The sequence below is a fragment of the Crinia signifera genome, chromosome 5, assembly GCF_055691185.1.
Source record: "Crinia signifera chromosome 5, ASM5569118v1, whole genome shotgun sequence".
Taxonomy (NCBI): Eukaryota; Metazoa; Chordata; class Amphibia; order Anura; family Myobatrachidae; genus Crinia; species Crinia signifera.
The window spans coordinates 225,991,316-226,008,873 of NC_139221.1; the positions used below are offsets into that span (position 1 = coordinate 225,991,316).

General features: G+C 46.1%; 1 protein-coding gene across 1 annotated transcript in view; it reads right to left on the minus strand.

The window, feature by feature from the left end:
• ACAD11 (acyl-CoA dehydrogenase family member 11) overlaps positions 1 to 17,558 on the minus strand; it is a 110,219-nt gene that overhangs the window by 53,075 nt on the left and 39,586 nt on the right. The window contains 4 exon segments of the mRNA XM_083188582.1: positions 4,440 to 4,547; positions 13,009 to 13,147; positions 14,136 to 14,213; positions 16,147 to 16,270. Coding sequence (XP_083044708.1) covers positions 4,440 to 4,547; positions 13,009 to 13,147; positions 14,136 to 14,213; positions 16,147 to 16,270 — 449 coding nt within the window.

Here is a 17,558-nt window from a genome sequence, read left to right on the forward strand (position 1 = left end):
TTTGAGCAATAAACTGCTGGGCATATAAATTAGTTTGGTCCACCATTAAATTTATAAAATCATCAGAGAAAAATAATTTGAAAAAGTCAATTTCTCTGAGACCTGCTGAATCAAATTGGATTCCTGGGATGGCCAAAAACTCAGGAACCTGGGGCTCAAAATTGTCTGGTGGTGGGGTCCATACGGGATCAATCATTTGGGGGGGGGGGTCTCAGCTGCTCTACGGGGGCGTCTTTGAGGGGGTCCCTCATCAGCAGAGGAGGAAGAGGAGCTTAAGGCGAATCCTTCAAATTCCCCGCTTGCATCACTGGCTGTGTCAGAGTCAGAGGCAAGCATGGCATATGCCTCCTCCGCTGAATACATTCTTCTGGATGACTGGGATGACATTTGGGATGACATTTGGGATGCCATTTATATTTTTGTGTTTCTGTAAGTGTAATGTTTCAACATGTGTATAGTGTAGGGGGGGTACAAACTTTATTTCAACACGGGGGGTATGTAGTGTGTAGTGTGTATGTAGTGCAGAAAAAAAAAATACTTTATACAGGAATTTGATCCCAATAAAAAAAAAAAAAAAATTGAAGGGGTTAAAAAAAAAAAAAAAAAAGGTCCTGCGCCAAAAATTGAGCACAGATGTTGGTCAGTAACGTCCGTCACTGAACAGCGCTCAAAGGCAACAGGACACCCACAAAAACAACGTGGGTGTAAAAACAAAAAAAAAACAATTTAAAAAAAACTGCAGAAAAAAAATGATATCAACCTGTGCCAAAAATGCTGTTCAGTGATTGTACGTCACTGATCAGCGGCCACAGGACACCCACAAAAGCAACGTGGGTGTAAAAACAATTTTAAAAAAATTTCCACAGCACTCTCCAAAAAAAAAAAACAATTTAAAAAAACTGCAGAAAAAAAAATGATATCAACCCTGTGCCAAAAATGCTGTTCAGTGATTGTACGTCACTGATCAGCGCTCAGCGGCCACAGGACACCCACACAAGCAACGTGGGTGTAAAAACAAAACCCCACTGCACTCTCCCAAAAAAAAAACAACTGCAGATCAGTGATGCAGTGATGCACCACTGATTAGCAGTGAGGGGCAGCAGACACACAACCTGACAGGGTATATATATATATAAAAAAAAAAACCTGGACCCCCAAAAAGTTGCTGATTAATTAATTAAAACTGACCAGCACAAAAGGGGGGGGCAGCAGGGGGGGCAGCAGTCAGTTGCACACGCAGCACAACCTTTGGTGCAACTGACAGGTATATATATATAAAAAAAAAAAACCTGGACCCCCAAAAAGTTGCTGACCAGTTAATTAATCAGCACAATCAGCACAAAAGGGGGGGCAGCAGGGGGGGGGGGGGCAGCAGTCAGTTGCACAGGCAGCACAACCTTTGCTGCAACTGACAGGTATATATATATAAAAACCTCTGCACCCCCAAAAAGTTGCTGATCACCTCAGATATAGTGATCAGCACAAAAGGGGGTGCAGCAGACACAAAATATAGCACTCTCTATCACTCTCAATCACTCTCAATCACTCTCTATCACTCTCTATCACTCTCTATCACTCTCTGTCACTATCTCTCACGATCTGTGACTCTATGACACTGCTGCAGCAGCACACACAGAAGTCACAAGATCCAGGAAGTATCCAGCTGCTGGCAGGACGCTACCAGCGGTGATCAGCGGTGATCAGGTAAGTTTCAGGCAAGGATCAGGTATGTATCACGACAGATTGGCACGGTGACCGCTCTGCACGCAATTCCAGACCGGAATGGCGTCTGCAGCGCAGTCACCGTTAGTTTAAATCACGCGCCTTGGCTGTGATTGGTCCGTGGGTCCCACGGACCAATCCCAGCCTTGGGGGCAGGTGGGGTGAGGTGTCGTCGTCACTGATGACCCCCTCATGCCCCCTGACGCCCGGCGGTGATTGACACCTGTGTTACCGAGCGTCTGATTCGCCGGTAACACAGGAAACCGCTGTGAATGGCTGTTCACACTGAACAGCCAATCACAGCGATCGCCGACGGGGGGGCGGCATCGCAGCCCCCCCTGGGCATGCAGGGACATGTCTGCTGTCAGGGACAGCAGACATCGTCCCTCTGTCACTGCGTCTCGAGACGCAGTGGCACTTTGAAGTCATGACGTATATATACGTCATGTGTCGGGAAGTACATCCCGGCCATGACGTATATATACGTCAAATGTCGGGAAGGGGTTAATTATAAAGGCAGATAGAGCTGTTTACTACCCACTTGATACCAAAAAGTGAGTTTTATACCAAAGCAGAGTGGCATCACAAAAGCTGTCGAGGATACATGCCACATGATAAGCCTAGTGGGGTGATGAAATGCATCCTGATTGCATTTCATCACTGTTATCTAATATTATTTTCATATAACATTTGGGGTACAATAAGCTATCTATACACTGAGCGAGTCATATCAGCAGATATAACGGATATCTAGGGTATGATATGGTAATGGTTATAAACTATCGCCACTAGATGGCGCTGCTATACTTAAATAGTGTGAAAATTAATAAATAATGAGCCATTTAGAGGAGAATATAATTTTCTTTTTTAATAAAAAAAAAACGTATCAAATCACAATTAAAAAATACAATTCATATACCTAAGTGCACTCAAATAAGACATACAAGACATACAACAAATAACATGCAAAAAGGCAATACTTTTCAATGAGGCTTGGATGGCTATATATGCAAGGCTTTTGGCAATTGTTAGTCTATTGAGGCTGCAAGTGAGCAATATTTACCAGTCCCATATAAGCATATTTGGATCTCCTTTATAGATAATCACGTGGGCACAATTTCCTTTTCAGAGCTCCAGATGATAGTCCCCTTTTTGTGAGGTGTAATCCTCTGCTTATTATGGGGACTGGCTCCAGGTGCTAGTATCCATGTTAAAATGGTAGATCCAGAAAAGTTGTTGGATAGGGGCGACAGGTATACCGCGCTGTAGCGGGCTCCAAAACGCGTTTCTCTGCCTCCTGTTATAATCGGCGGCTTCCTCAGCTGGATAACTGATATCTGTCAGTTCTTTACGAAGAAGTGACTTTAATGACATCACAAAGGCTGTCTATGCTGCAAGCCACCACATGAAAGCCATCAGAGGTGTTCAAATGCAACCTGTTTTCCTTTCTTCACTGATATCTACTTATACTTATTTTCATAGAACAGTTTTATATGAATATATGTATTAATGTCTTGCGATATTACTTCTCACAGGTTTCTGAAGCTTGGATGGTTGCATTTTAATAGATTACATTTTAAATCACATGTAAGTGTAAAAAGCCTTAATAGGAAAAGTTACACTGTAAGTTTTTTTGCCTAATTCTGTTCATAGTTTTTTCATAGAAATATAAAGCCACTGCTCCTATCAAATAGCTTATCTGTCATATGCCATCCCGTCCACTAACTCTTACCAATGCCTTCCCCATGTCTAAAAACGTTTCTATCATGATAGCCCTGCCCACCATTTCTATCACATTTCAATAACATGCTAGTCCCACCAGCTTTTCTATGACCTGCTAATCCCTGTCCATCAGGTTTTCTCATACATACAGATGTGCTTACTTACATCTATCCTCCCAGCATGTTAAACAGCCCTTCTATCCACATAATGCCATGGAAAGACTCGGTCGCTCAGTCTTTTTGTGCCTTTTATTCAATTAAAATGCATGTTATTCTCAATATATATATATATATATATATATATATATATATATATATATATATATATATATATATATATACATATACACACACACACACACACACACACACACACATACATATATACACACACACACACACACACACATATTCAGGCCACTAGAGGGTACCCAATGGAGTTCAGTTTGGGACACACACACACACACACACACACACACACACACACACCATATGTACACTGCACCACCCACCATATACTGCCCCTATATACCACTTCCATATTCTGCACTATGCATATACACACACTGCAACCCCTATACCCCTCCATATAGAGCTTCCTATATACAGGGCAGCGCACTCCTTCATATACTATATACTATGCTGCAAGCCCAGTTTACTTGTCATCCCAGGACTCAGCAAAAAGTAGCAGCAGTATCCCAGAAAGGGATTCAGGAACCACGAAACGGAGGCACTGGGGACACGTTAGGCCATTTACTGGTGGGGAGGAGGTAAATCAGTCCAGTGACTAAAAGCAGGAGGGGTCAGTGCTGAGGCTGCAAATGATGTGTCCTGGCGGAGGGCAGGGTCTGACAAGCGCAAACACACACACACACCTGCTCAGCATGACACAGCCCCGGCTCCCACCAGTTGCACTTTACAAGCATGTTACTACTGCAAGTAGTCACAATACAAGATATTTGAACAGATGTAGAAATCTGTAAAAAGTGTTCTCACCTGTCATGCAGAAACATGACTGAATTTGTCCTGCAAGTAGAGGCTCAAGCCACTGTTTCTTCTGCTCCTCTGTACCATACATGTGCAGCACCTCCATGTTGCCTGTGTCTGTAAAAAAGTATTAATTACAATTACAAGATTAACAAATTATCGACTCTGGAACTATGTTATGACTCTTTATTTAGAAGCGTAGAACAGCCTGAAATGTGCAAGATTCAGCATCACCTGGGCTTCAGTATGGTGGTTGCAGAGCATGCACAATGCAAATAGATGCAATACATGTACCACAAATAGTATGTTCAACTTAGCACAGCTCTATTGTGCATAAAGGGAACACATGTCATTAATAAACCAAATTGTGCCAAGGGACAGCACTGTACCACATGTGTTAAACAGCATCATAACGAAGGTAAGTAAATAATAGAGTGCACTAATATTAGATGACCAAACAGTAGCTCATACATGTTTATTTTTCATGAACTTGTTATGTCTGTTTCTCTTTCCATGTATATCACCACTAGGGGCATCAGGCACCTGTGGACTTATCTCTCTGTCTCCAGACTCTGAGGGATCAGGTGCCTGATGATTGGAGGCAATCTGCTCAATTGGACACCTGTGAGCGGTCTATTTAGTCCTCCCCAGACCAGCACTCAGGGCTGGTCATTGTTCTATGTTCCTGTTGTGGAAAGGAGTGTTTCCCTGTGCCTTGTATCCTGTGCCTCGTGTATTGTGCCTCAGCCTTCTACAGCCGTTGCCTCGTGTCCTGTGCCTCGTCTCTTGTGCCTCAGCCTCCTACAGCCGTTGCCTTGTGTCCTGTGCCTCGTGTATTCTGCCTCAGCTTCCTACAGCCTGTGCCTCGTGTCCTGTGCCTCGTGTCCTGTGTCTCATGTCTTGTGCCTCAGCCTAAGCCTCAGCCAACTGCCGGACCGCCTGCATCTGTACCCGGTACCTCTGTGTTTATTCTGCTATCCAGCCACTTCGTATTTTTGTTTCATAAAGTTTGTTCCTGTTTTCTGCATCAGTTCCTGTGTTCTTCGGTTTTTCAATAAAACACCCCGCATTCCCCTGCATCAGTTTGTTCATTGGTTTTGTTTTTCCTGGAGCACCAAGGGTTAACCTAACAGAATGACCAGCCAAAACAGACAAGAGAATACTAAGGATCATGTCAGTCTGGATTCTCTAATTAAAACCTTGTGTGCAGAGCTCCCAGGTGTTTGCAGGGTTGCTGATGACTCCTGTGAAAAAACTGCAATTAACCCTTTGCATGCAGACATCATTTTATTGCGTATTCAATTGACTCAAGTCTGTGTCTTTTTTCCTGACTTTCTGAAGAAAATGTCTGCATTGTTACAAGTTTATTCTGCTTCTGGTATTCCTGGACATGTGACAGCAAAACAATCCTCCATACCGCAAGAAGGGCCTACCAGTTATTCCTGTCCTCAAGATACTCTTTTACCATCTGTCGATATGGCTCCTAATATAGTCCATACACTAACTGGTGGTCCTCGTGCTCCGCTATCGGTTACAGAACGTGCATTTCGCAGGAATAACTTTTTGTGTTTATATTGTGCCAGCCCTGAACACTTCTTGAACTCCTGTCCTCATCGCAGGCCTAAAATTGGGGAACTTCTGGCCAATCCTCAGCCAGAGTCTCTACCCAGAGCTGCCCAGCCAGAGTCTCTACCCAGAGCTGCCCAGCCAGAGTCTCTACCCAGAGCTGCCCAGCCAGAGTCTCTACCCAGAGCTGCCCAGCCAGAGTCTCTACCCAGAGCTGCCCAGCCAGAGTCTCTACCCAGAGCTGCCCAGCCAGAGTCTCTACCCAGAGCTGCCCAGCCAGAGTCTCTACCCAGAGCTGCCCAGCCAGAGTCTCTACCCAGAGCTGCCCGGTCCGATGTCCCGGTCTCCGCCAGAGGGTCCGATGTCCCGGTCTCCGCCAGAGGGTCCGATGTCCCGGTCTCCGCCAGAGGGTCCGATGTCCCGGTCTCCGCCAGAGGGTCCGATGTCCCGGTCTCCGCCAGAGGGTCCGATGTCCCGGTCTCCGCCAGAGGGTCCGATGTCCCGGTCTCCGCCAGAGGGTCCGATGTCCCGGTCTCCGCCAGAGGGTCCGATGTCCCGGTCTCCGCCAGAGGGTCCGATGATCCGGTCCCCGCCAAGGAGCCCGATGATCCGGTCCCCGCCAAGGAGCCCGATGATCCGGTCCCCGCCAAGGAGCCCGATGATCCGGTCCCCGCCAAGGAGCCCGATGATCCGGTCCCCGCCAAGGAGCCCGATGATCCGGTCCCCGCCAAGGAGCCCGATGATCCGGTCCCCGCCAAGGAGCCCGATGATCCGGTCCCCGCCAGGGGTTCCGTCTGTCTAGCCCCAGGAGGGGGTTCCGTCTGTCTAGCCCCAGGAGGGGGTTCCGTCTGTCTAGCCCCAGGAGGGGGTTCCGTCTGTCTAGCCCCAGGAGGGGGTTCCGTCTGTCTAGCCCCAGGAGGGGGTTCGTCTGTCTAGCCCCAGGAGGGGGTTCGTCTGTCTAGCCCCAGGAGGGGGTTCCGTCTGTCTAGCCCCAGGAGGGGGTCCTATCCAGCCCCAGGAGGGGGTTGCTATTGCCCTGGCCTCCGGGTCAGAGGACGCTATTGCCCTGGCCTCCGGGTCAGAGGACGCTACTGCCCTGGTCTCCGGGCCTGAGGACGCTACTGCCCTGGCCTCCGGGCCTGAGGACGCTACTGCCCTGGCCTCCGGGCCTGAGGACGCTACTGCCCTGGCCTCCGGGCCTGAGGACGCTACTGCCCTGGCCTCCGGGCCTGAGGACGCTACTGCCCTGGCCTCCGGGCCTGAGGACGCTACTGCCCTGGCCTCCGGGCCTGAGGACGCTACTGCCCTGGCCTCCGGGCCTGAGGACGCTACTGCCCTGGCCTCCGGGCCTGAGGACGCTACTGCCCTGGCCTCCGGGCCTGAGGACGCTACTGCCCTGGCCTCCGGGCCTGAGGACGCTACTGCCCTGGCCTCCGGGCCTGAGGACGCTACTGCCCTGGCCTCCGGGCCTGAGGACGCTACTGCCCTGGCCTCCGGGCCTGAGGACGCTACTGCCCTGGCCTCCGGGCCTGAGGACGCTACTGCCCTGGCCTCCGGGCCTGAGGACGCTACTGCCCTGGCCTCCGGGCCTGAGGACGCTACTGCCCTGGCCTCCGGGCCTGAGGACGCTACTGCCCTGGCCTCCGGGCCTGAGGACGCTACTGCCCTGGCCTCCGGGCCTGAGGACGCTACTGCCCTGGCCTCCGGGCCTGAGGACGCTACTGCCCTGGCCTCCGGGCCTGTTGCCTCTGTGACTCCTGCACAGTGGCGGATTCAGGGGGGGGGCACCCGGGCACGTGCCCCCCCTGTCATTTATTTTGTAGCTGAGGACCAGGGCTTTCCAACGAGCCCAGCCCCGTGTCTCTAGCCCCCCGGGAACCGGAGATATCACCTGGGAAACTTGTACCGTTTTTTCCCCATAGGATAATATGGGACCCGTCAATTCCGACCCCCACCCGGTTCCGACGGCTGCCAGTTCCCGCCCTGGCATCACAGAAGCTTGTGGTTGATTACATTAAATTCCAAATCGCTGGGCCTTCAATATAAAATCAGGCTGGTCCAAATCGGTCATTCGGTTCCAGAGATATTGCATGTAAACTGATTTTTTTATTTTTGAAATGTAATTTCATGGCTGTTCATGTTCTTTGAGGGCAGATTACTCTGGAACCAAACGTTCCAGTTTCACTGGACCAAAATCATTCAAAGCCCACTCAAAAGTTCTTCAATATAATACTTGTCTCATGTAAATGGGTCAGTTGGTTCCGAAGATATAGCCGGTTAAATTAGATAACTGGTTAAAGGGGGGAGGGGTGGTTTTCTCTCCCCCTCACACCAGAAAATGCAGGGACTAGGCTGGTGTAAAAGGGGCCAACCTGGGAATGCATTTTCTGGTGTGAAAGGGGTATTATTTCAAATAGCCGGGACCTGCAGTGCTCTGAATACAGCCAGGCTCTGCCACTGTCAGTGGCTATCACTTCTGCCTGGCGGCGGCTGTCCCCCATTTACCACGAGCATGTATTCCCCCTTGGCAATGAGCATGTAATCCCACATGGCAACGAGCATGGAACCTCTGGCAATGAGCATGGAACTCTTGGCAATGAGCATGTAGAGAAGCAGCACTTATGTAGCATAATTTTTAATAGGCATTATGGTGTTTGGCATAACACATAATGGACATCATGCCGTGTAACTTAACGTGTAATGGACATTATGGTGTAAATGTTTAATGCAAGCCTTTGGTGGACAATGTCCCTGTTTATGAAGTGTATTGGGAATTTTGGCTTAATCTGTGTGGCATTATGTGAATTTTGGCTCAATCCATGTGGCATTATGGGAATTTTGGCTCAATCCGTGTGGCATTATGTGAATTTTTTCCCAATCCGTGTGGCATTATGTGAATTTTGGCTCAATCCATGTGGCATTATGTGAATTTTGGCTCAATCCGTATGGCATTTTATGCATTTGGCTCAATCCGTGTGGCATTATGTGAATTTTGACCCAATCCATTTGGAATTATGTGAATTTTGGCTCAATCCGTGTGTGTGTTATTATGTAAATTTTGACTCAATCCATGTGACATTATTTAAATTTTGGCTAAATCCGTGTGTGTGTTATTATGTAAATTTTAACTCAATCCAAGTGGCATTATGTGAAATTTGGCTCAATCCATGTGGCATTATTTGAATTTTGGCTCAATCCATGTGGCATTATGTGAATTTTGGCTCAATCCATGTGGCATTATGTCAATTTTGGCTCATTCCATTTGGCATCATGTGTAAGAGGCAAGTATAATGGGGTCTAGTATTTTGTTGGATAATGTGTAGAAGTTGTATATGTGTTGACACGCCCCCTGTTGAGTGGCTACACACCCTTTTCCGGAGCGCGCCTTTGGCGCGCGCACAACTACATCCTTCACTTGTCGCCATGGTGGGCCTGCGTACTTTAAATGCCAGGGCCTATTTTTAATTCCATTCCCACCCTCTCCTGCCGCTTTCTTAGCATGTACACTGGCACCACTAACACCGCACCTCCCCCACCCAAACCCTTTTTTATCATGGTGCCCCCCCTGTCATTTTATCCTGGATCCGCCCCTGCTCCTGCACCCCCCGGTCTTGAGTCCGCTCCTGCTGATTCCGTTGGGCATAAATTGAGGGCCGCCGTGTCGGCCGTCAGTTGCAATGTTTTTTCTTTTAGAGCATTTCCACCCGATGCGCCAGAGGTCCGTGAGGGTCCACCCGATGCGCCAGAGGTCCATGAGGGTCCACCCGATGCGCCAGAGGTTCGTGAGGGTCCACCCGATGTGCCAGTGATCCGTGAGGGTCCGCCCGACGCGCCAGTGATCCGTGAGGGTCCGCCCGACGCGCCAGAGGTCCGAGAGGTTCCGCCTGACGTGCCAGAGGTCCGAGAGGTTCCGCCTGACGTGCCAGAGGTCCGAGAGGTTCTGCCTGACGTGCCAGAGGTCCGAGAGGTTCTGCCTGACGTGCCAGAGGTCCGAGAGGTTCTGCCTGACGTGCCAGAGGTCCGAGAGGTTCTGCCTGACGTGCCAGAGGTCCGAGAGGTTCTGCCTGACGTGCCAGAGGTCCGAGAGGTTCTGCCTGACGTGCCAGAGGTCCGAGAGGTTCTGCCTGACGTGCCAGAGGTCCGAGAGGTTCCGCCTGACGTGCCAGAGGTCCGAGGGGTTCCGCCTGACGTGCCAGAGGTCCGAGAGGTTCCGCCTGACGTGCCAGAGGTCCGAGGGGTTCCGCCTGACGTGCCAGAGATCCGAGGGGTTCCGTCTGATGTGCCAGGGGTCCGAGAAGGGGACACCAGTACCACAACCCCAGACATAGTCTTCGATGACACAGGGTATATTCCCGGAACTATCTTTTTTGATGGGAATATTTCCACGCTTAATGCCTTTTTCTGCCAGCCTTGGGAAGGTACAAATATGGAGGAATTGATTGGCCATATGTTGATGAGGTTTAGAGGGGAGGCACTGGCATGGGCGAATTTTTTGGTGGAGTCTAAAGATCCAGCATTGCACGATTTGGCTGCCTTCACTGAAGCAATTACCAAAAGGTTCGGTCCACCGGAGGTTTGGGACATTCTATAAGACTCCCTCCAGGCCGCTGGGCTCTGTAAGGCTGCCCCATCGGGTACTAAGAGAAACAAGAAGAACAGGAGGAAAAGATGACTCTTAAGGCGTCTGGAATCCGCCTTCTTCTGGGGGGCATTATGTGATGTCTGTTTCTCTTTCCATGTATATCACCACTAGGGGCATCAGGCACCTGTGGACTTATCTCTCTGTCTCCAGACTCTGAGGGATCAGGTGCCTGATGATTGGAGGCAATCTGCTCAATTGGACACCTGTGAGCGGTCTATTTAGTCCTCCCCAGACCAGCACTCAGGGCTGGTCATTGTTCTATGTTCCTGTTGTGGAAAGGAGTGTTTCCCTGTGCCTTGTATCCTGTGCCTCGTGTATTGTGCATCAGCCTTCTACAGCCGTTGCCTCGTGTCCTGTGCCTCGTCTCTTGTGCCTCAGCCTCCTACAGCCGTTGCCTTGTATCCTGTGCCTCGTGTATTCTGCCTCAGCTTCCTACAGCCTGTGCCTCGTGTCCTGTGCCTCGTGTCCTGTGTCTCATGTCTTGTGCCTCAGCCTAAGCCTCAGCCAACTGCCGGACCGCCTGCATCTGTACCCGGTACCTCTGTGTTTATTCTGCTATCCAGCCACTTCGTATTTTTGTTTCATAAAGTTTGTTCCTGTTTTCTGCATCAGTTCCTGTGTTCTTCGGTTTTTCAATAAAACACCCCGCATTCCCCTGCATCAGTTTGTTCATTGGTTTTGTTTTTCCTGGAGCACCAAGGGTTAACCTAACAGAACTAATAAACATAGCTATTTGGTAGAAATGAAAGCCTTCATCTAGCCTTCACTACAGATGTGCCCACCTGCATCTTATGGGGCATATACTGTATATGGGCTTGGTGACATCATCCTCATCCCCCAGACATGTGGTACCTGGTCTCCTCACCGGGCTTCTCCCGAAGATGGACAACCAAAGGTAGGCAACTACGTTTGCCTTTCACATAGAGGAGTATTTCTATCCAGAGAGATGTGAGAACCAGCTACAAGTTCAGGAAAATGTAACATGTGCAGAGAGAGTTAGATTTGGGTGAGGAGTGTTCAAACTGAAATCTAAATTGCAGTGTAAAAAAACCAGCCAGTTTTTACCCTGCATAGAAACAAAATAACTCACCCAACTCTAACATGCTCTGTACATGTTACATCTGCGGGTGGCAGGGCAGCATGGTTTTGCCAAATAGAGAAAGATTTTGCTTTTGAGATCCTTACAAAGTAACCCCCTTTATTTGCATTTTAGCATGATAATAAAATGTTGTATTTTATAGCAGATTCTGGTTTGGTCACTAGCTGCAGCTCCTTTTCCCAACTCGTTAACTTCCAATACGGCTTTCCTAGTTCTCAAACCACCTCTTCTGCTCTTTTCCCATTTCCTTCCCTGCCTTCTCCTTTTCCATCGCTCTCACTTTCACATCAGTCTTACCATCTTTTCCTCCCAACAATTGAATGTCTCCTATGCTGTACAATGGGAGAGCTGCAGAATATCTCATTGTCGTCTCTATGGAACATGCACAATAACTCACATTCTGTAATACATGGGAAAAAAATCTGGGCGCAGGAGTGGCTCTCAGTCGTCATGTGCTCCTGGCAGGGGAGGTAGGCCATATGTGTTGGGGAATGTGGCTATGAGTCTGGGAATATATTGTGAGATGACAGCGTGGCTGTAGGTCTGGTGTATGTGAGAGGGGAAGGATAACTTGGCAGAGAAGCTGATACTGCTTTAACACTGCAAAATGCCGGTTCGCACAGGGACTTTAAAACGAGTCCCGCTTTGCACTACTGGCTTGGCCTTTGGGGTTTACTAGACAAAACTGAAATTCCCACAAAATGTGTTAAACACTATAAAATGCTACTCAGAAAAGCCGGTAGCGGACACATCTGTATCTATCATGCGCTTGAAAAAAGTCAGGCAGGTAGAAGCACCTCTTCTGGAGAACCGTGAATAGATGCCATGTGCATTGAGGTAAGGGCATACAGTACAATAATCAGTGACTCCATTGGTTGGGGCATGCCTCAGTAGCGATGAAGAGGGTAGTGGGCCGGCCCCAACGGTGATCCAGGTGGGCGAGGCCATGCCCCCTCACTGAAAAGCCATGCCCCCATTTTTCCTGAAAAAAGGTTATACTCCTGCAACCCCTGCCCACCCCAGAAACCTAGTGGGAACTACACAAGCATGTGCGAATAGCTGAACTCACAATCCTCTGGAAATACAACTATTTGCTCCTGGGCCCGTATAGCTTCTGCCACGATGCATGAGCACGTACCATGAGATTGTACTACTCTATGGGCAACTTCTGTACTTGCCCACTTTTTAGTAGGTTTAATACATACCTACATCTCTTTTCCCAGATTGTGCTGTTTAAGCACTGTCATGATCTAAAACAGAAATAGATTTACCTGGAGCTTGACAATTGAAAACTTCTGGGGCAAAAAAACATTTTCCTGTTTCTTCAGCAATGAAAGCATAGTCCGTCTGGCTAAGACCACTGATGGCTGGAAGGAACAGGTTCCACAATCCTTCTGCTTTAGCCAATTCCTGTAAGGATTTTTAACAAAAGTCACAAATCTGATTGTATACTAATCATTTTTATTAATTAACCATCAGAATAAGATGTTACACAGTAAATCCCTACTCAGATAAGCTTCAAGAAAATGTACTGAAGTTTTTGTACAAAGTATAGTAAAATAACGAACGTACAAGATCTTCCACAACTTATATATAAATAAAAATATATAAATTCCCTTATGTGCACAAATATCTAATTATTTTTAGATCAATTTTTTTTTTAATAAATGCCCTCACTTAGGTATTTGCTTTTAATAGACAGTTAGCACAGTCTTGCATAAACAGAAAGATAGTTTGTTTATAATATAGTGCTATTTATAAAAAAACAAACAGATTTTTGATTAAAAAAAAAAAAACTAGCAATCAAGATAATAAATAAATGCTGTTGTAAGATATTTCACATTCATCTCTCAAAAGAGTGGGGGAGCCCAGAATCAAGATCTTTGGGTCCATAATAGTTATAGATGGCCCTGCACAGTGACATACCATTGTTTTCACTTCTTTTATTAATAAAAGAAGAGTAATTCAATAATCTGCAAAACATAAAAAAAAGGTGAAACCTAACTAGGGATAGACATCGCATTGTGATGTTTTGCAACCATCCATGGTTTTGTTTTGATGGTAATCGCGGCATTCTGATGTTTGTCGCCATCGAATGGTAAACAGCAGTGCTTCTGTTCCCTCCAGCCAGCCATGCTGAAGATGTTAGCATATGCGCAAAAAAAGGGCTTCTTTGCACACACGCAAATCATATGAATACTATTTTTACTCATATGAATACTTTTTTCTATCCAATGCTTTTGATGCGATGGTCAGTGACCATCATATCAAAAGATTTGATGCTGGATGCCCAGCCATCATTTGATGATGGGCTTCCGATGTCCATCCCTAAACCTTACAAGTGACCGTAGCTATGCTGGAGTATTTCTGCTACTACTGTTATATTAATGTTAAATACCTTGAGCTTTTCTAGGACCAATGGCTTCTTCCATCTCAGTGGCGAGTTTTCATATTTAATATAATAGTCCAAAAACTCCTAAAAGCAAAGTAAGCAGAAATCACATGCTAAATTCAAGAACAAAAAGCGAGCACACTCAAGTAGCAGGTTATCGCAAGAGCTTTCTCTAGTTATAGAAGCTTATGCTATAAAAAGAATAGGTGAGATACCATAGTTTTAGGTAGATTCACTTTCTGCTGAATATTTGTTGGAATTCATGGGATATACAGTTACACGCATCAGTATTAATAATCAGAGAGCTCCATACAGAGCAGATTGTAATTTATTGACTCCTCGCTAAACTACAGCCTGTAGTTTCCCGCCCAGCGATGTGCCCGCAAAATATTGTGGGCACATCACTAAACTGTGAGATCTTCACTACACAGCGAAGCGCTAGCACAGTACATGCTGCCCCCTGGCTGCACAGCCTAGCTGCGGAGCCAGGCTTTGGACCGTAGCATCTGCATGTGACATACAGCAGCCACATCAGCCCTCCCCTCGAGTGATCAGCACACACTGGCGTGTTCTGGACTGTGCCCACAAAACTGTCCATAGCTGCCCCCCCCACCCCACAATGGTCCGTTCCCGTCCCTATTTTGTGAGGAGGTCTTTATCGACCCAAATAAGCATGCATCAGTCTTCGGGCATAACGAACACACTGGGCTATATAAAGAATGATATAATTTAGAAGAGCCCATAATAATTATATTACCCAGCTTGTATGCACCTTTATTTTTAATGTTAGGTTGCAAATAGGGCTAGAATTAAGGCTCTAACACTACAAAAATGCTGGCAACATTATGACTGTCGATATGCATAATGTGGAGATTGTGAACAACTCAGGCCCTATTCTGGAGTCAACCTTTTGAGTGTGAACACAACATACAGTACCACATCCATTAGTAGAGGGTTATCATCATGTGTAGCAAGTGACTAGATTGACAGCTCCCCCTGTCCAATACCTACTGCATACAACAGACACCCACAGATGTAGTATTTTAAGATCCTCCCCCACAATTGTGAAATATGTAGGCCTGGTCAATATGTGGAAAACCTTCTTAAATATCAGGGGGACATAAAAACAAAACCCAGGAAAGGGGTGACTTAAACAGAAAGTGAAATGAAAGATACAAAGTGTAGTTTGTTCACACAGAACAGCCACAATAGTGCTACATCCCCAAAAAATAGGAAAGCAAAAAGAGAAGCAAATGCAGCAATACTGGATTTAGAAAAAAGTGTGGAAATGGAAATTTAAATGTATTATATTATGATCCACAATGAGTAAATCCTACCTCCCAACATTTAAAATTGGGGCAGCGGGACTCGTTCGTGGCGTTAGCCCACTTTTTCATCACTATGGGTGCATGGCCAGCACTCTATAAGCTGATAACCATGGTAAATGGTAACCAATATAAATGACAATATAACCTCCTGGGAGTTAAATAAGCACATATTGAAAAAACATGTAAAAAAAAATTGCACCAGAAACATACACCAGCTAATTGTAGGAAAAACTAGGTGATATAAAACCAGCAGTAATAGTTAAAATAAGGATGATCCCTATCATGGAGTCTTTATGATAAGGAATTGGTTAGGATTGAATGTAGCATATGTTTAAAAATGGGACAGTAGTGATTATACCTGTGCACAGCTAGATCTTGAACATCGGTTGGCCAGCCCAGCCTTATAGTAAACAGAAACAGACAAACAAGAGACACGCAATCCCTCCAATAATGACGCTGAAAAAGCTGATGCTATGTAGCAGTCTATTTTGGAACAGGACATACTTCCGGGAGCCGCTGCAGTTCTCTCTTTAACCCCTTAAAATTTTACTGCAACTCTGTTACTAAGTAACAAAGGACATAAACCATTTTCAGTTAGATTTATGTCAAACTTAAAGTAAATATTTTTTTAGCCATCGCATAATAAATATGTTCTGGCTGGGCAAACACAGGCACAATGAAGCACTAACCTGCTGTGCTGGATACACGTGCTGTTGCATAAACTGCTTTACTCGGTGCAGAACGTTTTGCCCTTTGGCACTTAGAAAGAAGAGATCGCCAGGAGAGACCGGTAACTCTACGATTGTGTTGTCCCTTCAATAAAAATAGTATTATTTTGTTATGAGCAGACATGGACACGTCACCAGTGGTATAAACATTTATAGACATTCTCTTAAATATGTACATATATAGAAGAGGCCCATACACATTCCCAAACAGCCGAACAGTCATCTAAATCCACTTTCTTCCCAAATTAACTTCCCTTCTGGGTTTATTAAGGTGTCAATAGCACTGGAGAAGGGTGGGCATAGAAAGGCTATTTAGAGCTGAGATTGAAATGACAAATGTGTTGAAAGAGGTGAGGGATCTTGAGGATGGCTTACTGTAGTGGTTTTGATGGAAATGCCTAATTTGCTGGTACTGATGGAAGGCTATTGTAGAAAGACCATGAGCAGACTGTAGAAAAACTAGGGGGAAAATTTTTTGTTTTGTGACATCCTCTAGAAATCTATTTACATATTTACATAAATGTTAATAGGTGTATGGAGCAACTTTAGGGAAGCCTATTACTAGGTTAGCTATAATTAAAAAGACATTGTACAATAAATATAGTTAGGTCTATAGATATTTGGACACTGATACAACTGTTGTCATTTTAGCTGTCTACCAAAACATACTTACAGTACATCCACATACATCTATCCGTCATGCTTTACAAGTTGCATTATACAAAACACTTGAGTATCTGTGATTTGGTAGTTTATTTGCAAAACGGTGTGGATAGAACGCACCAGTAGCATCTAATTAAAATGACATGTGTCGTGCCTATATTCTATGTCTGACTATGGCTTCATCTGCAATCGAAATGCCACATTTCTGTGTTTTTAACATAGATTTTTTATTGCAGATACAGCTGTAGTCACAGAATATAGGCATGCTGCATATCATTTTAATCAGCAGAGTTTGTATGTGGAGATTATCTGCACTGCTAAAATGCATTGGAATGGAAAAAGTAGAATGCAAAAACATGCTGCGCTACTGAGTGATACCACTGCATGGTGTGACTAAGGAGATGTTAATGCACCAGTAGACTAGCTGTAGGTGGACACATCTGTATTAAACAATTAGTGGTGTGAGAATACTAATGGAGGAGAGCAATCTCAGGAGAAATGTGTACACTCATATTGTTCACCTGGATGATGAAATTAAAGACATCAGTCCAAATGTTTTGATGAGTGGGCATGGCTAGGATATATGGGATAAAGGAGTCTCAATTCCCCTAGAAAAAAAATAAGATGGAGAAGGCCAGATTTTATGTATATTATCCTGCATTATGTAGAGTATGTGAATAATCTAACTAACGGCGGCTGTGTCGGGATAT